This window comes from Typopeltis vanoorti, chromosome 21 (assembly GCF_054136105.1).
Source record: "Typopeltis vanoorti isolate ZY-2024b chromosome 21, IOZ_Tvanoo_1.0, whole genome shotgun sequence".
NCBI lineage: Eukaryota > Metazoa > Arthropoda > Arachnida > Uropygi > Thelyphonidae > Typopeltis > Typopeltis vanoorti.
This window is the reverse complement of record NC_143569.1, coordinates 67,466,039-67,488,971: the sequence shown is the minus strand read 5'-3', so window position 1 is coordinate 67,488,971 and position 22,933 is coordinate 67,466,039. Positions and strand designations below refer to the sequence as shown.

General features: G+C 35.2%; 1 protein-coding gene across 2 annotated transcripts in view; it reads right to left on the bottom strand.

The window, feature by feature from the left end:
* Nop60B (dyskerin pseudouridine synthase 1 Nop60B) overlaps positions 1-22,933 on the bottom strand; it is a 124,160-nt gene that overhangs the window by 62,771 nt on the left and 38,456 nt on the right. For both annotated transcript variants that reach the window (XM_090411709.1, XM_090411710.1), the window contains 2 exons: positions 15,507-15,848; positions 5,517-5,643 (listed from right to left, as the gene is read on the bottom strand). In XM_090411709.1, coding sequence (XP_090267835.1) covers positions 5,517-5,643; positions 15,507-15,848 — 469 coding nt within the window. The remainder of the gene's footprint in view (positions 1-5,516; positions 5,644-15,506; positions 15,849-22,933) is intronic.

Genomic DNA, 22,933 nt, shown 5'->3' with positions numbered 1-22,933 from the left:
GTCTCGTGCATTTTTCGGAGTGATCCATTGAGAGATAAAATAACTTTCTTGCCAAGTTCAATCCTTCTGCTAATTTCTTTAAACTGAATTATTTAACGGATTCATCGTAAAATCTTCGGCAGAACTTTACCCACATTTGGTTCAACGTCATCTATTAATTGTACCAGTTCCTCCTCATTTAAATCTATTTCCCCACCAATTAATTCACCAATTCCATTTTCAAACATATTGCAAAAGCGCTCTAAGCGGCCATTACTATAAAAATAAATTTTACATAAAAAAAGCATTACATATTGTATGTAATTCACCAAAAAATAAAGTGCTCAGCTTGAGATTAACATATTTATGATATTTAATGCGCTTTCCTGCCAGAAAATGAAGACAATTTTTAACAATAAAAACTTTATACGGTAAATTTGATGTACATGTGTGCTAAAGGGTATTTCTCCTAATATCAATTCACTACTTATAACTACATGCGCGACACGGGCAGACACAAATTTAACAAAGATCATCATCATCATGCCTATCAAGGATTTAGGCCTAGAGTAGTCTGTTCCGGCCTTAGAACTCATCGTTGAATCTTTCAAGAGGATGTCCTGGTTTTCTTTTTCCTAATGGCTTGTTTTGGTAATCTTTCTGTTTTCATTCTTTGAACTTTATGTTTATATTTTTTTCTATTACCGATTCTTGGTTTAATTTTTCACAATATATTCGTTTCTTTTGTGATCAAATGGAGTATGCTTTGCAGTTTTTCTCATAAACTTCATTTCAGCTGTTATTGATCTTTGTTTGTCTTTTTGTTATATTGTCCAGATTTCACTTCCATACATTAGGACTAATTGTATACTTTTAGTCTGGTTTGTTTTTGCACTAGGTTTAGTATAAATATAGAGTTAATTACATCTGTTATTTTTAAATATTTTGAAATTTTTAGGTTTATATCTTTTTCATATGTAATCATACAACCTAGGCAGTTAAATGAATTCACCTGTTCTAAAATCTAGTTATCTATTACTGGATCTTGTCCTTTAAAGGCCATAGTTTTTAATTTTTCTGTTGATAATATCCTACCATAATCTTTGGTTATCTCGTTTAGATTTAAAATAACTTTCTGTAAGTTATCTCTTCAGAATTTGTAATTATTATTTGGTCATCAACGAAAAGGAGTTTTAATACATTAATGGAAATTTTTATTTCATTTCATTATTTCATCATCATCATCATCAAATTCCTGCCATGTACTCTCAAGGAGTGTACAGGATATGATAAGTACTACATGAAAAAAATTACATCATTATTAATTTCCTATCTACAATTTTCCTCCAAATCAGTCTGTTACTTGTCAAGACTCCATTATCAGATCTTATATTTCTATCATCTAAAGCACTTTGTACCATATCAATCCACCTATATCTTGGTCATCCACCGGGTCGTTTTGCTGCCAACCTGGCAGAGAACACTTGTTTTGCTAATCTTTCCTCGATCATTCTGTTTAAGTGACCATACCACCTGAGATTAGCTCTGCTAACGCATTCCTGGATGCTGACAATGTCAGGTTCTTTCCTAATATCCTCGTTTTTAATATGATATTGCCATTGATGCCATCTGTTCACGCCTATAATCTTTCTCAGGACTCTCATATCTGTGGTCTCTAGTCTTTGGTCAAGTGTTTTACTTCTGACCCAGCTCTCAGATCCATAAGTTAACACTGTTTGAACACTGTCTTATATACAGCTAATTTAGTGTTCCGACTAATTTCTCTTTTATTCCATATGAATTTATTCAATTGACTTCCCACCATACCAGCTTTGCTGATTCTGTTGTCTATTTCTATATTTAATTTACCATCTTCAGTAAAAATCGTGCCTAAGTAGCTGAAATGTTTTACTTGTTCCACAGGTTCTCCATTCACAAACACAGTTGACATTTTCAATGATTCTGCCTATTTTCATTGTCTTTGTCTTTTTATTGCTGACCTTCATACCATATCTATTACAACAGCTATTCAATTTAGTCAGAGAATCTTGCAGACTTGTAGCGGATTTATTTAGAAGTATAACATCGTCTGCATAAAGCAAAGAGCTGACATTAATATCTCCAATTTTAATATCATGTTTAATACCACTTTCCTTCATAATGTGATCCATATAGATAATGAATAACAGAGGGGATAATGTACATCCTTGTCTCACACCAGATTTAACATTAAACCATCTTCCTGTACTTCCTTCAATTCTAACTGCTGACTTACAACTCAAATAAAGACTAAGTATTGCTTGATATAATGCCCCATTGACACCATATAACTGCAGCGTATTGAATAGCTTCTCTCTTGGCACCTTGTCATATGCCTTTTCCAAATCGACAAAACTTAAATACAGATCTTTGTTATATTCCCATGCTTTCTCGACTATTTGTCGTAAAGTGAAGATCTGATCCTGACAGCCTCTATTTGGCCTGAATCCAGCTTGTTCTTCACCAAGCTTTTCTTCCACAATTCTTCTCAACCATTTCTCAAGTATACTTGCATAGATCTTGCCAGGAACACTCAGTAGGGAAATACCTCTGTAATTCTCACATTCAGTTTTATTTCCCTTTTTATATATGGGTAACTATGAGAGCTCTACTCCAATCATTGGGGAATTCGTCCCTCTGTCCAAGCTTTCTGAACTATGCAGTGCAGCCACTGTAAGACTCTTATACCACCATACTTCAGCATTTCTGGCGAATATCATCTACTCCTGCTACCTTTATACATTTTAAGCCTTTGATGGCTTTTTTTACTTCAAGTATGGATATGTATTCCTGACTGCATGCCTCATCGGTGTTTTTTACCACTGTGCTGTCATCACTGCTTGTTTCATTTAGCAGTTTTTCAAAGTAATTACTCCATACTTCAATGATATCTTTTTCTACCGTTTTCATGTCACCTTTATCATCTCTAACTCCTTTTACAGCACTCTTTCCTCCATTTCTAAGCTTCTTCAACAACCTCCAGAATATCTTACCACCTTCTTGATATTTATTTTCTATGTTCTTGCCAAAGTCCTCCCATGACTTTTGTTTAGCTAGTTTTACACAGTGTTTAGCTTTTTTATATTTGTCTCTGTATTCTCTGAGAGCACAAGCTGACTTATTTGCCAGGAACTTTTGATATGCTTTCTTCTTTTCCTTCACTGCCTCTTTAACTTCCTGTGTCCACCATGGAGTTCTGATTTTTTTATCCTTACAGACAACCTCACCACATGCCTCTCTGGCAGAATCAATCAATGTTTTCTTCAGAGTTTGCCACTGAATCTCCAAAGTTTGATTCCTGTTCTCAAACTCTTTCATTTTTTCTTCAATATTTCTTCATTATTTCATTATGTTAAAAAGTTACTAAGAGGGGACGTCCCTGTCAGACTGCTTGGTTTATCTCTCTCGTATATGATAGCTCATGATTTAATGTTATTTGTATTTGATTATTTTCATATATACTTATGATAGCTTTTAGGATATTATTTGTTTTTTTTCTTTCTTTTACTTTGTCAGTTGCTTTTTAAAGTCAATAAATGTAATGTGTTTCTAAATTATATTCTGTTCTTTCCTCTATGATTAATTTTAGGCAAAAGGCAGTGTCTATACATGATCGTCCTTTTCTAAATCCATTCTGTACTTAAAAAAATTTAACAGAGATAAAATATGATTTTTAAGTCACGCACTGAAAAATATATGAAAAGATAAAGGATTACTATAGTTTGTAGAACATCTTATATCGAAATCACGTTGTATAAGTACCACATTGAACAAGGGTTACTACAATTTGTAGACTGTGTTATATCGAAACCGCATGGTATAAGTACCACGTCATACAAGAGTTATCTGTATTCACAGTGAAACACTAAAACAGATGTATCAAGCAGCTACATTGCAAAATGAAAAATTGAATTTCACAAATACTGTGCACCGGTCAATTTGCTGCAGGTCATATTTCTAAAACCATTGTAGGAGCAAATGCAGCTTTGTTTAAATGGGCATTAGTCATAACTGAAAAGTGTTGCCTGAGTGGATTGTCATAAGATGAAGTATTACTGTATTCAAGTTTTTGTATGGTATTTGACATTATCCCTCAGAATTTAATTGTGAGAGTTAATGTGAAAGAATTTTCTTTGAGCTCCTTTTATATCCTCTTAGAATTATCATATATAGCTATTTGTATGTAATAAAAAGTTAAATATAAAGAATATTAGAAATTGAATATTGAAATTGTAAATCTATAAAGAATGATTTTGACAAAATGACCTAACATACTAATTGTATATGTTTGTAAATGAAAAAACTTTTGTCCACACATGCTATTAATATGCAATAGTTTTTGTGACCTCTTTTGTGTAGGAATGTGTAGGATATATTAAAAAATAAATAAAATATTTCAGTTTTTTTTTTATACTTGAGCTGTGTTCTCTGGAATATACAACATGCTGATTTTGAAATGAATGCACAATCTCAGAAACATTCTAACCAATTGCAGGATATATGTCCTACAAAATTTTTTATTTTGTTTTTTGCATGAAGAATTGCAAATGAAAAAGCTTTGCACAAGATCGGTGCCGCACTTGCATGGAAATCTCTGAACAGTGATTGCAGCGTTTTAACAAGAATAAAACTGATTTTGTGCATCAATTTATTACTATGGATGAGACTTGGATTCACCATTACACTCCAGAATCCAAACAGCAGTCAAAACAGTGGACCGAAGCCAGTATTTCAGCGCCAAAGAAGACAAAGTCAGTTCCATCAGCAGGAAAGGTTATGGCATCAGTGTTTTGGGATGCTAAACACATTTTGTTTATTAATTATCTTGAAAAGGGTAAAACAATAACGGGGAGTATTATTCCAATCTTTTAACCAGACTAGATGAAAAAATCCATGAGAAAAGACCCGGTTTGCAGAAGAAAAAAAATTTTTTTTTTCATCAGTGCACCTGCCCACAAAAGTGTTTTGGCAATGGGAAAATTAAGCAATCTGCACCATGAATTGTTGGAAAATCCACCATATTCCCCAGATTTGGTTCCCTCTGACTTCTACCTCTTGCTTGCTGGTCAGTGTTTTTCTTCTATAGAGGAGTATTTGCAGATCTTACTGAGAACCACAACAGGGACGGGATAATGGCGCCGGAGCATCGCTGGAATAAACGTATTAGTCTTAAGGGAGATTATATTGAAAAATAAAAAAAAAAAAAAATTTGTTTTTTCATTGTTAGGCTGAGAACTTTTCAGACCACCCTTGTATATATATATATATTCTCTGGTAATCTGCCTGATTTGTGGGATGAAACACACTACTACTACCTCTATAAAAGAAAAACTTATATGAAATTCAGATGAAAACCTCTCTTATAGAGAATCTTTACATCCTATGTTATTTTACAAAATAAAACTTATTGCCCAGAAAATGTTAAATGGGATTTGATTAGTAATTTACAACTACAAACCAGTACATGTTTTAACCACCAGATAACTAGTGCTACTTACCCAAGTTTTTTTCTTCATCATACTGCAGAAGTTTGCTTTCATAAATTGTACGTACTCTTAGCTGTCGTTTCACAGCTGATATCAAAGGCGGTCTTTGGAAAAGAGCACCTGTGAGAGTTTCCAAAGCCTGGAAAGAAATAAAAATAAATGAAAATAAAACAAAGTTATTAACATTTTAAAACTATGAGGTTTCCCAAAAAGTAACATCACTCTTGTGTTTCATTTATACATGCACCTATACCCACCGCTGGAAAATGATGAAAATCACCAACATCCATGCCCACAATACATTTGAATACACCTATGACCTATCAGTTGAAGAATGGAATGCAATTCACTTGGTCAACAAAGCTAACTTTTCTGTAACTGTTTAAAAGAACTTGCCCAAAACTCACTTCAAACCATTAAAAACTGCTACTTCCACCAGAGGAAAGATCCTGAAACCTGGACAGCAGATCCCCATATGATGCCATTAGTCAATATTGAAGACTGGGTTATCTTGTCCTACAAGCACAAATTTCTGAATCAACTCATTACTGGAAATCAGAAGCGAGTGCTTCATAACAATACTAAGCATCATTAGTTAGAGTGTTCACCATAACCCCATCCAAGAGCTTATTTTCATTCTATAAAGATATTTTTCTTTCATGAAATATTCAGGGTTATTTTGAACCTGAAGGCCAAAAATACCATTACAACTAACATCTAGAAACTTCATCTGAGTGCTATTTTGCTAGAAAAATCATCATTGACTAATCAAGTAATAATCCAACTATGATCAAAGGCTGCAATGCATCCACTGCAGAAATGATGAGTATCACTAGGAAGGAAAATAACATTTGCCATGTTCAGATTACTGATTTGTAATATGATAAAGATTAAATTCTGTTGCAGTATCGCAGTGCTTGTGTTCAACCCTTTTACTTAATAATGGCTCTGAAGCACAAGAACAGTGATGCTGGCAATTCGGATGTGCCAAAGAGAAGATGTAAAGTGCTTCCCCTTTAAGAGAAAAGGTGAAAGTTCTCAACTTCATAAGGAAAGAAAAAAAAAATGCATGCAGAGGGTGCTAAGTTCCATTCACATAACTTATTACAGCACGTTGTTATAATTGTCCCATTTTATTATTAGTTATTGTTGTTAATTTCTTACTGTACCTAATTTTATAAGGGATATGACATCCACACCCCTTAGAGGAAATGTTAATGGCTGGTAGCTGGGCTACTAATAGACTTTTTGGACTCGTAAAATTTAGACTAGTTAAGCCTTAAAGAGAAATTTTGCATTCCACCATGGCTACTTCAAGGAAAGCAGCTGCAACTGTACTCCATGCAATATGAAGTAACACATTAGCAGGCTGATACTAAACAGGGTTTTTACATAGAACTGCCCCTGTATAGTAAGTCATCCAGAATATCAACATAATGTTCATTTTACCAGCACTAACAGGGATTCAAATTCAAAACAGGAAAAGCATCTCTACACCAAACAAGTTCATCTAAATCAAAGAGCATATAAAAATCTAATTAATGTAAAGAGCATTTATCACAATTCGTTACTTCATATCACAGCTTTTCGATGAGCTGTTTAATCATGGTGAGGGTTTGCAGTATGCAATTTGAATCCAAACAGCATTTATGATGCTACTTGATTTGTAAACTCTTCAGAAACACCAAGGATGTGGAGTATAGTACCAATACTTGATACCGCTACAGCTGTAGATGCTCTTCAAGCTTTTGGTTGAGGGAATTCACTGATGTGCAATGAAAGGAATACAATCCTTTCCAGCAATGCTGCAATACACCTTATAATGAATCAAAGACAAATGTATTAATTTGCTTAGTTGCTAAAGACATTCAAATTCCTATATTCTCACATTTCTTTTCAGAATGATATACCTGTGAATATAGAGATGTGATCATAACTATTTGGTATTTAGAGCAATTTCCAGATTGTCTAATCTTTTCCTGCAACCATGATAATAAATGCACAATTAAAAACAATAGGAAAGCTGTATATTCACAGGTTAGTGAATTAGATATCAATTCTAATGACACAGCTTTTCATAGACTCCAACATAATACCTTCAACATAATACCTCCAACATAATAATACCTTTTTAGCCAATGGCTACAACCAGGGCTCAAAAAATTATGGAATCATACTTGCCATGCAGAAAACTTCAATTCTGTCGTCTGCATCTGTATTCTCTATGTTAGATGCAGCACGTTTGTTTAAGTTATTCTATTTTGTCCGGTCTGCAGCCAGTCTCCATCTACACTCCACATGGGAGTGGACAAGAGAATTTGTTGATCCCTGGCTACAACTATAAAACAGAAAATACATGTATCTGCTCCCTCTTTCCCCCATTCAGATATGCAAGACCAAAGCAAACTATTTCTATCCCTCATATACAGGATAGACAACTAAGGCATGCAAAAAATTATTGGTTATTTCTATTTTGCAACAAAAATATGTAATATAAACAAATATGTAATTCATTCCTCATAGCAACTTAATGGACACAATACCACAACTGCAAATTACTGGTAATTTATTATCTTTACACCGAGTTAGCTTTCATTACGAACACTCACCCAATAATACATTGGTCCACCTCTCTGTGCAATCGTGGCTTGCAGATGCCTAAGAACAGATTCCACAAGGTGTCGAACATCTTCCATGAATAACTCGACCCATGTCTGGGACAGCAGCTCCGTTAGTTCACATTCAATTTGTGGAGAAGGATCAGCAGTTCTCACATCCCATTCTAGCATATCCCACACATGTTCAATTGGGTTACAGTCAGGGGAGTCTGGCACCAAGGCAATGTAGCAAATTTGTTGCTGTGTTCCTCCAACCACTCAGTACTTGTATGAGCCCAATGACAAGGTGCACTGTAGTCAGGGTAGACCTCCAGCAGATACAAATGGATGGGTAACAGATCCATGTATCATTCACCATTCAGTGTTTGTGGGATGATGGATATCTAAGGTGTGCCAGGAAAAACCTGGCCTGTTGAACCCCAATTGTGCAACCAAGGGATACAGCTTCATGCTGTTTATGCCAAATGCGAACCCAGTAATCAGCATGGTGCAGCAGGAAACAGGACTCATCACTCCAGAAGACTTTCTATCTGTCGAGTGTCCATTGATGATGCTCCTTGCCCATGTGAGGTGTTGTTTGCAATGCATAGCCACCATCATGAGTACCCTTGCTGGTCTCTGGCTGTAGAACCCCAGACGAAGCAGGGTACGGCATAAGGTGCACGTGGAAATGGGCCAAAACTGCTCTACTGTTGAACTCTGAGTGAGCTGTGCGACTTGCATGTTGTTGCTGAGATACCAGTTGTGACACCCAACATCCCCTCTAGGATCAACAATACATGGATGATTAATATGAGCACTTCTGAAGGATGCCTGTTCATGGTTAATCCAGTCCTGGTACTACAATTACTTGTATAAGTACAGAAGCAACCAACATGTGCAGCTGTTTCCAAAATACCGACAATGCCCTCCAAGCCCCAACCATCTGCCCACGGTCAAATTGGCTTATGTTGACACTTTCACCCAATACTGGCAAATGTTTATTGATTATGCATGTGTCCATTTACAGTAACTGCACATGACATTGATGTCATATGGTACTTCGTTATCGTGCTGAATATGTAAATGGCAAGGGGGGGGGATTCCTAATACAATGTTAACTCTATGCTAAAGTGTAGAAACTAATGTATTTCTATTCATAACTATTCTCACATAATTCATGTAACATTAATGTAAGTTCATATAATTCCTTACACTTTTTATTAATTTAAATATACCAACACATAGAATTACCTTTACTTATTGGTTTATAATATATCCTGAAAGGAAAGGATCCCACCACCACACACATACAACACATAGATTTGATTTCAATGGAAGCACTTATTGGAGGCCTGAAATGGCTTGAAAAAGTTCCGTATTTGGTATCTAGAGCAGGTTCCAGACTAATCTAAAATATATATATATATAAATAAAATAGAAAAAAAAATCCTTAAAGCACAAATGGTATGAATGCACTATAGGTTTACAAATAAATATTTTGTGAATGAGAGCTACAAAAAGCACATACATGATATGTAGCAAGCTTGCCACTATTGTACAAAGTCACAAGGGAAATTCTCATACCTGGCCACATGTGCAAGTACAAGTCATTTAAAAATAAGAATAATAACAACAACTTGTTTCTACAATTTTTTGCATGTGGCTTCAAATCTAGGAAAAAAAAAAAAAAAAAGTTGTTGCAATTGAATGGACAACAAATTTGCTTTATATTACCAATCCAACTGCTTCAACTGTCTTCCTCTCCTTGGGCACTTAACTTTCCCGCCATAATGTCTTTTCTGATGATTCAGTTGCTTACATAATAAACACACAAGTTCATAAAATATATTTAAGTGTTCCTAGAGAACAAATTGCTTTGTGTATGTGGGGGGAAAGGGGAGAAAAGGCTTTCTTCCCAGTTCATCTTTGCATCATGAAGAAAGTAAGTTAATGAAACAATGTATTATTTGTTAATATCTTGAGAAGAAAATTAATAAACAACTTGAAACCAAAATAACCTATAGTTAGACCATAGCTGCACTGGGAGGATAATATCCAAAAAGACTTAGCTGAAATGGGAATCCAGGACTGGAATGAAAGAGTTCAAGACAGAAAGGAATAGAAGGTGGTACTTGCTGCAAAGAACCTTAGAGATTCAGCAAGCTAAGGAAGAAGAAAGTGAGAGAATACCATCCTATTTACCATAAGCATAAAATGACTTGAAAAGGATTCCATGTTTGTTCTCCAAGATGTCAAACAGCTATTTTCTATTTCATTCTTTGCATTTGCAGTCAGTAGACATCATTCAATACATTGATTTTCATATTCTTTCATAATATAAAATGTTTTGTGAGACAACTTTTATTTCAATTCGCAGTATTAAACTGGACATGGGGAAGCTTAAGGGTCAAAGCTGTATAACTGAGAGGAGACCTCCACATAGCCTTTAAAGGAATGCGGAGAACACCAGGGATTTTGACCTAATGTCCAATCCTCACCTTCTCGTGGTGCACCCTGTTGGGTATATATACTGGATACTGAATGAATAAGGATGGGCTGGCAATTCCGGATTAAGCCGACCAAATTGTATTCCTATTAGCTAAACCAAAATACAAAATGATGGTACAACATGACAAAATTTCATGCCGGCTGGGGCATCACCCGGTTAAACAAGGCTACCGTTGTTTTACCCTAGGAACCAGGGTGACCAGCGAAAAGTCAGCTACTGGAACAAATCTGAAAAAACACACCAACACCACAGAGTTAAGGATCGGTACTATCAACTGGTGATATCTTTCTGAGCAATAAATACAAAATGTTATATTCAGGGAATGAAAATCAAGGAAAAGAAGGAGTAGCCATGGTATTCAACACAAAATACGAGGCTAATCTTCTTGAATGGCGGTCTCAAGTAGAGTAATGTGGGCAGATATCAGAATGGGGAACTGGACAATGAGACTTATTTGTGCTTATGGTCCCACAGAAGGTTCTACTAACGTAGAAGTAGAGGAATTTTGTGATGCTTTAGAAAAAGCAACTGACACAATGAAAAAGGAAAAGTTGGTCCTTGTTGGGGATCTAAATAGCAGAGTAGGAAATGATTGAGAGACATACAAAAATATTTTGGGAAAATTTGGAGAAAAGAGCAAAGCTAATAATAATGGCAAATATTTGGATTTCTGCTAAGGACATGGATTGGTTATTACTAACACCATGTTCCAACATAAAAATGTGCACAAATTCACATGGAGAGAAGAGGCAAAAAATAAGAAAAGTCTCATCGACTATATTATTATTGATAGTGATGTTTTTCCACTGGTGCAGGACACCAGAGTGTACAGAGGATTTGAAATTGGAAATGATCACTATTTAGTCTTGAGCAGGATAAAATTGAATTTCATATTGAAAAGAATATCATGTAAGAAAGTTTTAAAGCGAATAAAAGTTGAGCAGCTCTCAGATGTGAACTGTAAACTAAAATACACAAAAATTATTGAAGAAAACATGCAAGAGTTTGAGAACAGGAACCAAACTTTAGAGATTCAGTGGCAAGCCCTGAAAAAAAACCTGAGTGATTCAGCTAGAGAGGCATGTAGTGAAGTTGTCTGCAAGGATAGAAAAATTATAACTCCATGGTAGACAAAGGAAATTAAAGAGGCAGTGAAGGAAAAGAAGACAGCATATCAAAAGTTCCTGGCAAATAAGTCAGCTAGTGCTCTTAGAGAATACAGAGACAAATGTAAGAAAGCTAAACGGTGTGTAAAACTAGCTAAACAAAAGTCATGGGAGGACTTTGCAAGAACATAGAATGATAGCACAGTGATAAAAAACACCCAACAGGCATACAGTGAGGAATACATATCCATATATTTATATGGATATGTATTCCATATACATATATTTTTCTACTTCAAGTATGAAATACTTGAAGTAGAAAAAGCCATCAAAGGCTTGAAATGTGGAAAGGCAGCAGGAGTAGATGATATTCGACCAGAAATGCTGAAGTATGGTGGTATAAAAGTCTTACAGTGGCTGTATGCATAGTTCAGAAAGTGTGGACAAAGGGACGAATTCCCAATGATTGGAGTAGAGCTCTGGAGTAGTACCCATATATAAAAAGGGAAATAAAACTGAATGTGAGAATTACAGAGGTATATCCCTACTGAGTATTCCTAATAAAATATATGCAAGTATACTTGAGAAACGGTTGAGAAGAATTGAGGAAGAAAAGCTTGGTGAAGAACAAGCTGGATTCAGGTCAAATAGAGGCTGTCAGGATCAGATCTTCGCTTTACGACAAATAGTGCAGAAATCATGGGAATATACCAAATATCTGTATTTAAGTTTTGTCGATTTGGGAATGGCATATGACAAGGTGCCAAGAGAGAAGCTATTCAATACACTGCAGTTATATGGTGTCAATGGGACATTATATCAAGCAATACCTACTCTTTATTTGAGTTGAGAGTCGGCAGTTAGAATTAAAGGAAGTATAGGAAGATGGTTTAATGTTAAATCTTGTGTGAGACAAGGATGTACATTATCCCCTCTGTTATTCATTATCTATATGGATCATATTATGAAGGAAAGTGGTATTAAACATGATATCCAAATTGGAGATGTTAATGTCAGCTCTTTGCTTTATGCAGACGATGTTATACTTCTAAATAAATCCGCTACAAGTTTGCAAGAGTCCCTGACTAAATTGAATAGCTGTTGTAATAGATATGGTATGAAGGTCAGCATTAAAAAGACAAAGACAATGAAAATAGGTAGAATTGTTGAAAATGTCAATTGTGTTGTGAATGGGGAACCTGTGGAACAAGTAAAACATTTCAGCTATTTAGGCACAAGTTTTAGTGAAGATATTAAGTTAAATATGGAGGTAGACAACAGAATCAATAGGGCCGGTATGGTAGGAAGTCAATCGAATAAATTCACATGGAATTAGAGAGAAATTAGTCGAAACACTAAATTACCTGTATACAAGATAGTGTTCAAACCAATTTTAACTTATGGATCTGCGAGCTGGGTCAGACGTAAAACACTTGACCAAAGACCAGAGACCGCAGATATGAGAGTTCTGAGAAAGATGTGAATAGATGGCATCAATTGCAATATCATATTAAAAATGAGGATATTAGGAAAGAGCTTGACATTGTCAGCATCCAGGAATGCGTTAGCAGAACTAATCTCAGGTGGTATGGTCACTTAAACAGAATGGGCAAGGAAAGATTAGCAAAACAAGTGTTCTCTGCCGGGTTGGCAGGAAAACGATCCAGAGGAAGACCAAGATATAGGTGGATTGATACGGTACAAAGTGCCTTAGACAATAATGCATAAAAAACAAAGGGCCAGTACCATCACTGAGCAATCCCCTCTACCACCAAAAATAAGTGCCCAATGTGGAGGGGAAGAATGGAAGAAGAAAGGTTAACAAAATAGGTGTCTGATGCCAAGATGGCAAGAAAAAGATTCAAAGGAAGACCAAGATTTAAGTCAATTGATGCAGACACAAAGTGTCCTAGAAGACAGAAACATAAGATAGAAAAATAATGGACTGCTAAGAAGTGAGGCCAAATTGGTTGAAAATTACCAACAAAACAGTATATTATGTAAATATAATGATCTAGTATTGACAGTATATTGTACTTGCCTAAACTACATACCAGGAATTTGATGATAATGAGCATTATAAACTCAAACTTAGAAATTCATTACAGTGAACCAAATTTATCTACAGAAATTAAATTCCACATTCTGAAATTTTAATGGATATAAGTTTAAGCTCATTGGAAATATGAAAAAAGTGCTCTGCTCTCTTTCAATATCTGACCTCACCCATGATTTAGAAAGCGTTCTCATTCACAAGTAAAAGGAAACTCAAGAAGCCAAAAGGAGATTAATGTAAAATAAATAAATAAATGAAATAATACATACGGTATATATAAAATAAAGTGTTAAAACTGGAATAAGCTAAACATCCTGCATTGTGTCAGCTTTTGAGACAGGCTATTGGTTTACTTTCAGAAGTATCTTGGGATTGCATAACTATGAAAACAAAATGTGAATAGAATATAATGTAGACAGATCAACCCAGTATATTAATGCAACAAAATGTTGTGGCTCATCTCAAGTAACTCAAATGTTGACGTGCAACAGTTTATCCTAAGGTGGAGAACAGGGATAACAATTTCATGATTAGATATATTTTTCAGATACAATGTAAACTTCATTCGAGAAATGCATTTTTTTTAAAATTTTATTTTTTGTTTTTAAATCAGACATCACATCACTGTCTGACAGATTAACTTTCTTCAGCTTTTCCAGTCTGCTCTCACAAAGTAATATGCTTCATTTTATACAAAAACTGTGGCATTTTGCTGAGAAGAGAAACTATGCTAAATAGACCTCTTAAGCTGCTATGACACACAGGGCCACTGACAGATTAGATGGCATCCTGAGACAAACAATTAAATATCGCCTCTGATGGATTATAAGACAAAAATATAAGAAAATATCCAATTGCTATTTTGTTTTTATTACAAGAGAAACATTAATACAAAACGATTACATAATAATATTAATTAAATGTTTGCAATATGGGGATAGCGTACAATAAAACTTTTATAAAAGCTCTTGTAAATTTAAATTATAAGCTATGCCCACTTCTATCGATATAGTAGCTAGACCAACCAATCTTTCTTGGATCATTGCTGTTTGCAAATAATTTTTAATCAGTTAATTAAAATTAGTTTTAATCTTTGGTTGAAAAAACTGCTTTCCGCACTTGCTACGCTAACAAGGAATTGTCAGCGTAGCGATGGTGCAATATGCCTGAATGAGCACCCTTATTAAGCTGCGCGTGAGACAGGCTGCCTCTGTGTTACACCCTGTCGACGGTACTGATGACAACAAACAAAATGCCACTGAAGGATTTTATCAGAATTCTTAAATGTCCCATCCTCTGCTACCTCAGTAGATTTTCATAACTAAGTAAATTGGTTTCATTCAAACCTAATTAATATTGTGATAGGACAATTAAATCAACATACATAGTGCACTATTGTATTAGGTCAGTAAATTTTGCATTTTCTTCTGGCCAGTTTATCTGTTTTGTGGGGATAAAAAACCTGCATTTCCAAGAACCATTGCACATGAGGCTAGCTAACTTGCCTTCAACTGAAAAACTTAATAAAGGTTGTTTGCATCCTGGACAGAATTCAACTTCAGGTCTTTCCAACCAAAGAGCATTGTAGAAACGCTTAAAATAAATGTGTACCAATGGAATTATTTTGCTAATTTAAATATAACAAGCTTTTTTCTAAATGAATTCATTACAATGAGAGTGGCCTGCAATATTCAAAAACGTTGACTTATTCAATTGCTTTTTACATCTTACCTTATGAATTTCCTGAACATTTTTAACAGCACTATGAAGTCGGAAAATGCAAACATACTCTTTGCCTGCACCTTGTTGAGATTTTACAAGCCGTGTTGCCCTATCTATACAAACAATAAGACAGCCTGTAACTTTAGGATCAAGAGTACCGCTATGTCCAGTCTTTTCTACTTTCAAGATGCGCTTGATCCAAGCAACAACTTCATGGGATGAAGGATTAGCAGGCTTATCTAGATTTATGAAGCCTGAACTAATGTAATCACGAAGCTCACGAAGAAGTGGAGATGTACCAAATGGAACAGGGGTGTAATGGTTTGTTCTCACATTTAACTTGTCAAAGTTCTGAAATGAACAACGACTAATTAATACAATCAACTATAGCTAATAAAATTCTTAAAATACATATAAAAAATTCATTATATACTTAAAATTATGTATAGAATGAAATTCACTACAGCAATCCTTCTAGTATTAAAAAAAAATTTCTTTATATAGTGGAAGATACACTATACTGAATGTAAAAAAAAGATGAAAGTCGACTTTTAGGTACTAAAATCAAAATTAAAACTGTTACACAGATTCCATGCTTTATTTGGTTTATCCTGTCAGTTAACATAAAAGAAAAAGCCGTGTGAATGAAATTCATCCTTCAGCAAAGTGATTAATCAAAGTTGCTAACATACTGGGAAAATCATGGCATCCACAAATGATGAAATCTGATGTAGAAATGTTTCCTCAACTTTTTAGTATTGCAAAAAAAAAAAAAAAAAAAAAAAAAAAAAGAGGGGGGGGGGGCTTCCAAACATTATTAGCTGTTTGTCAATCATGCCTAAAATCAAATAAGAATTGTTTAACTTATGATTCATGAATAATTTGTATGATCCCATTCCATTACACAATTCTTAATTATGTAATGGAATGGGATCATATAAAAATGATTTTCCTTTTAGTATAAATATAATTGTTTACTTTCAACAAATAATTCCCTTATTGACTTATACCAGACTTCAGCAATATGCCAAGAAAACCAAAATGAATTTAATAGTTTTTATTTAATGTGTCAAAGGAAGCCACATATATTATTATTAAGAGAGAGAGAGAGAGAGAGAGAGAGGACTCCAAGGAATCAGGGACTCATCGAGGGTGGACACTTACTATAGTTTACCCACAGTCTGTAGATCGCTGCTTGGCATCTTGCCAAGAATAGTCGAGAAGGGAAGAAAGAAATGACGGACTTACAAATTGGTCGCCAACACGCGAAATCACATGCTTTATAGGTAAAATTTTCCAACTGTTATACAAGCAATATAGTTAACTACAATGATCATAAAAGAGAAGTTAATTTTCCGATGTGTAATAATAAACAACTCATCCCATAATACAGACTGATTACCCTATTATCGGAATGGATTCTCCTCCTGTTGACATGTGCAGAAGTGTTGAAGGGTCTCGAATCTGTGGGCGTACTATACACAAACCAGCTATCAGACTTGAATTCATTCACATTGATTGCACAAACAACATCCTATGGCAATCCATTCCAATCATGTACCACTCTATTTTATCCACTCATTAGGCTCGTTTTTTTTTTTTTTTATTTTTTATTTAATTATCTTATCCTCAGAATGGCTTTTTCCATGTTTCATTGTGCTGCTTCCAGTCTCCCTAACTCCTTTTAGTACGGTTCCAAGTTTCACTATCACATGTCATAGTGGGAGAGAATACCCAGTAGTTGTAAAATGTTTTTTAAAAGTTTGAAAATTTTCCTTTATAAATATCTACCTATATTTTTCATACTTTAGAAAAGGATGAAAGTTAAACTTTTCCTTCTTCTGTTATTCTTGATGTTATTTTGGCAGAGAATAACAATTTTGTTACCAAATTTATGGTCAATTGTAATAATGCCCAATGAATCCACTATTTCAATTTGTTTTTTGATTTATTTCTATCTTTTCTTTCTATGTTTACGCTTTATATTATACTTGATTTGTCCATATTTTTGGGTCTAGGTATATTTCATTTCATTCTAATTGTGTGCTACAGATCATTTATTCATATGTTTTAAAGCTTTTAAACATTGCACATAGGCCTACCCAGTCAAAGACTTTTTCATAATTTTTTTTTGTTATTTAAAGATAGTAAACCTTGAAACACATTCCAACAACATCAGAGCTCAAGATCAGTACTTTCAATATAAGAAGCCTGAACAGCAAAGAAATGGAGCTGGCTGAGGAATTGGATAAGTACCAGATCAACATAATAGTGGTGACTGAAACAAAAAAAAGACAAAAATTGATGAGACCTTTCTAAGCAATAAATACAAAATGTTATAATCAGGCAAAAGAAGGAGTAGCTATAGTATTTGACACTAAATACGAGACTAATCTTCTTGAGTGGCAGGCAATATCAAGTGGAGTGATGTAGGCAAATATCAAAATTGGAAACTGGACAATGAGACTTGTGCACATTTTTATGTTGCATCATTGTGTAATTAATAACCATTCCATAACCCGAGCAGAAATACTTCAGGTATGTGCCATTGTTATTAGCTTTGTTCTTTTCTCCAAATGTTCCAAAATATTTCTGTATGTCTGACAATCATTTCCTACTCTGCTATTTAGATCCCCAACAAGGAACAACTTTCCCTTTTTCGTTGTGTCAGTTGCTTTCTCTAAAGCCTTAAAAAAATTCTTCCACTTCTTAGCAGAACCTTCTGTGGGATCATAGGCACTAAACCTAAGTGCCTATGGTCCCATCTTCATCCTCATTTTCCTGAACCTCTAACTCTTCATCCAATGTAGCAGTACCACTGTGCACCATGTTACATACACCTAGTTGATATATCTTAGCAATGTGAGTACTCATTAACTGTACAATCTCATTAGCTTCCAACACTCGAGTATCATCTGCATTCAATAAAGTTATTCTTTCACATTCATTCTTTCTTTTGCTTATGGCATAACAATAAAATTCTCATGGATTGCTTTTAGCTAGCACAGCCAATTTCTTTTCATATTCCAATTTAGCTTTCCATATAATATTCATTACTTTTCTGGCCTGAGCTTTATATATTTCATAACACCTCTCACTCTTATTCTAACAATGTTCTTCCCACACCATCATCTTCTTGTGGATCTCTTGCTTAATAAGGCTGCACATCCATTTCACTCTCAACCTATTTATTCTTTGAACACTAGGGATACATTCATATACTTCATTTAAGCACTTGTTCAAAGATTCCCATGCATTGCTGATATTTTTCCCATTCAGTAACTGATACCATGGGACCATCATCATCAAATTCCTGCCATGTACCCTCAAGGGGTGTACAGGATATGACAGTACTACATGAAAAAATTACATCATTACTAACTTCCTATCTACAATTTTCCTCCAAATCAGTCTGTTACTTGTCAAGACTCCAACATTATCAGATCTTATATTTCTATCGTCTAAGGCACTTTGTACCGTATCAATCCACCTATATCTTGGTCTTCCTCTGGGTCGTTTTCCTGCCAACCTGGCAGAGAACACTTGTTTTGCTAATCTTTCCTCTCCCATTCTATTTAAGTGATAATACCATCTGAGATTAGCTCTGCTAACGCATTCCTGGATGCTGACAATGTCAAGTTCTTTCCTAATATCCTCATTTTTAATATGATATTGCCATTGATGCCATCTGTTCACGCCTCTAATATTTCTCAGGACTCTCATATCTGTGGTCTCTAGTCTTTGGTCAAGTGTTTTACTTCTGACCCAGCTCTCAGATCCATAAGTTAACACTGTTTGAACACTGTCTTATATACAGCTAATTTAGTGTTCCGACTAATTTCTCTTTTATTCCATATGAATTTATTCAATTGACTTCCCACCATACCAGCTTTGCTGATTCTGTTGTCTATTTCTATATTTAATTTACCATCTTCAGTAAAAATCGTGCCTAAGTAGCTGAAATGTTTTACTTGTTCCACAGGTTCTCCATTCACAAACACAGTTGACATTTTCAATGATTCTGCCTATTTTCATTGTCTTTGTCTTTTTATTGCTGACCTTCATACCATATCTATTACAACAGCTATTCAATTTAGTCAGAGAATCTTGCAGACTTGTAGCGGATTTATTTAGAAGTATAACATCGTCTGCATAAAGCAAAGAGCTGACATTAATATCTCCAATTTTAATATCATGTTTAATACCACTTTCCTTCATAATGTGATCCATATAGATAATGAATAACAGAGGGGATAATGTACATCCTTGTCTCACACCAGATTTAACATTAAACCATCTTCCTGTACTTCCTTCAATTCTAACTGCTGACTTACAACTCAAATAAAGACTAAGTATTGCTTGATATAATGCCCCATTGACACCATATAACTGCAGCGTATTGAATAGCTTCTCTCTTGGCACCTTGTCATATGCCTTTTCCAAATCGACAAAACTTAAATACAGATCTTTGTTATATTCCCATGCTTTCTCGACTATTTGTCGTAAAGTGAAGATCTGATCCTGACAGCCTCTATTTGGCCTGAATCCAGCTTATTCTTCACCAAGCTTTTCTTCCACAATTCTTCTCAACCGTTTCTCAAGTATACTTGCATAGATCTTGCCAGGAACACTCAGTAGGGAAATACCTCTGTAATTCTCACATTCAGTTTTATTTCCCTTTTTATATATGGGTACTATGAGAGCTCTACTCCAATCATTGGGAATTCGTCCCTCTGTCCAGGCTTTCTGAACTATGCAGTGCAGCCACTGTAAGACTCTTATACCACCATACTTCAGCATTTCTGGTCGAATATCATCTAATCCTGCTGCCTTTCCACATTTCAAGCCTTTGATGGCTTTTTCTACTTCAAGTATGGATATGTATTCCCGACTGCATGCCTGGTCAGTGTTTTTTTATCACTGTGCTGTCATCACTGCTTGTTTCATTTAGCAGTTTTTCAAAGTAATTACTCCATACTTCAAGGATATCTTTTTCTCTTGTTTTCATTTCATCTTTATCATCTCTAATACCTTTTACAGCACTCTTTCCTCCATTCCTAAGCTTCTTCAACAACCTCCAGAATATTTTGCCACCTTCTTGATATTTATTTTCTATATTCTTGCCAAAATCCTCCCATGACTTTTGTTTAGCTAGTTTTACACACTGTTTAGCTTTCTTACATTTGTCTCTGTATTCTGTAAGAGTAAAAGCTGACTTATTTGCCAGGAACTTTTGATATGCTTTCTTCTTTTCCTTCACTGCCTCTTTAACTTCCTGTGTCCACCAGGGAGTTCTGATTTTTTTATCCTTGCACACAACCTCACCACATGCCTCTCTGGCAGAATCAATCAATGTTTCCTTCAGAGTTTGCCACTGAATCTCCAAGGTTTGATTCCTGTTCTCAAACTCTTTCATTTTCTTTTCAATAATATTTCTGTATTTTAGTCTACAGTTCACATCTGAGAGCTGCTCAACTTTTATTCGCTTTAAAACTTTCTTACATGTCATTCTTTTCAATATGAAATTCAATTTTATCCTGCTCAAGACTAAATAGTGATCACTTCCAATTTCAAATCCCCTGTACACTCTGGTGTCCTGCACCAGGGAGAAAACATCACTATCAACAATAACATAGTAAATGAGACTTTTCTTATTCCTAGCCTCTTCTCTCCATGTGAATTTGTGCACATTTTTATGTTGGAACATGGTGTTAGTAATAACCAGTCCATGTCCTGAGTAGAAATCCAACAGATATTTGCCATTATTATTAGCTTTGCTCTTTTCTCCAAATTTTCCCAAAATATTTTTGTATGTCTCACAATCATTTCCTACTCTACTATTTAGATCCCCAACAAGGACCAACTTTTCCTTTTTCATTGTGTCAGTTGCTTTTTCTAAAGCATCAAAAAATTCCTCCACTTCTACCTTAGTAGAACCTTCTGTGGGACCATAGGCACAAATAAGTCTCATTGTCCAGTTCCCCATTCTCATATTTGCCCACATTACTCTACTTGAGACTGACTGCCATTCAAGAAGATTAGCCTCGTATTTTGTGTTGAATACTATGGCTACTCCTTCTTTTCCTTGATTGTCATTGCCTGAACATAACATTTTGTATTTATTGCTCAGAAAGATCTCACCAGTTTTGGTCTTTTTTGTTTCAGTCACCCCTATTATGTCGATCTGGTACTTATCTAATTCCTCAGCTAGCTCCATTTCTTTGCCATTCAGGCTTCTTACGTTGATAGTACCGATCTTTAACTCTGGTGATGTTGAGTTGGGGTTTGTTTTCAGATTTGTTCTAGTAGCTGACTTTTCGCTGTTCGCCCTGGTTCCCTGGCGAAAACAACGGGGGCCTTGTTTAACCGGGTGACGCCCCAGCCGGCATGAAATTTTGTCATGTTGTACCATCATTTTTTTATTTTGGTTTAACCAATAAGAATACAATTTGGTCGACTAAATCCCAAATTACCAGCCAACCCTCATTCGTTCAGTATCAAAGTAGATACCCAACAGGGTGCACCACAAGAAGGTGAGGATTGGACATTAGGTCAGAAGCCCTGGTCGGTTCTCCGCATTCCTTTAAAGGCTATGTGGAGGTCTCCTCTCAGTTATACAGCTTTGACCCTTAAGCACCCCCTGGGACCAAAGATAGTATTCTCCTAAGTTGATCATATTGAAAGTTTATTTTTCACTTGGTCAGACTATAATAAATTTAGTTTAATCCTTTATCCAAGTGTGTGCTAACTTTGTTTGCACACTTGGATAAAGGATTAAACTAAATTTATTATAGTCTGACCAAGTGAAAAATAAACTTTCAACATCTTTCTCTAAATCTAGAGTAATTTAATAAAAAGGTGGCACACCATTTGGCAGCTCCTATAGGAGGAGATGACCTTGCTAATGCTTCTGCCTGGTATCTCCACTTGGGCCTGGCTCCCACTGAAGAGACCTAAATAAAGGTCGAAACTAGTCTGGGTAGTGGCCCTTCCCTTAATGCATAACATTATACATATCCGCAAGGAGATATGTTTTGCATTATGGGAGATACTGAGATAGGAGTGTTTGTAGCTTGCTCCACCTTTGCAAGGAGTTGCCCAGTGTTGTATCACTTTACTCCAGTCCTCAATTGGACAAAGACATAATGATGGACACTAGTTTTCTGGTCCACGTGGTTACACGTACAAATTTAGCCTTATGGGTACTAAACGAGTGATCATTATGGGTGACTTTAATTTTCCAAATATTGATCGGGTAGAAGAGAAATCTCATGATAAGAAAGAAGAGGAATTTATTGAATTGTTGCAAGACAACTTTCTCAAGCAGCATGTGAAAGAAGGAACTCGACGTCAAAGATTGTTGGATTTGACCAACTTTCAGGTGCAAACTTTGTTTGCACACACTTGGATAAAGGATTAAACTAAATCTATTATAA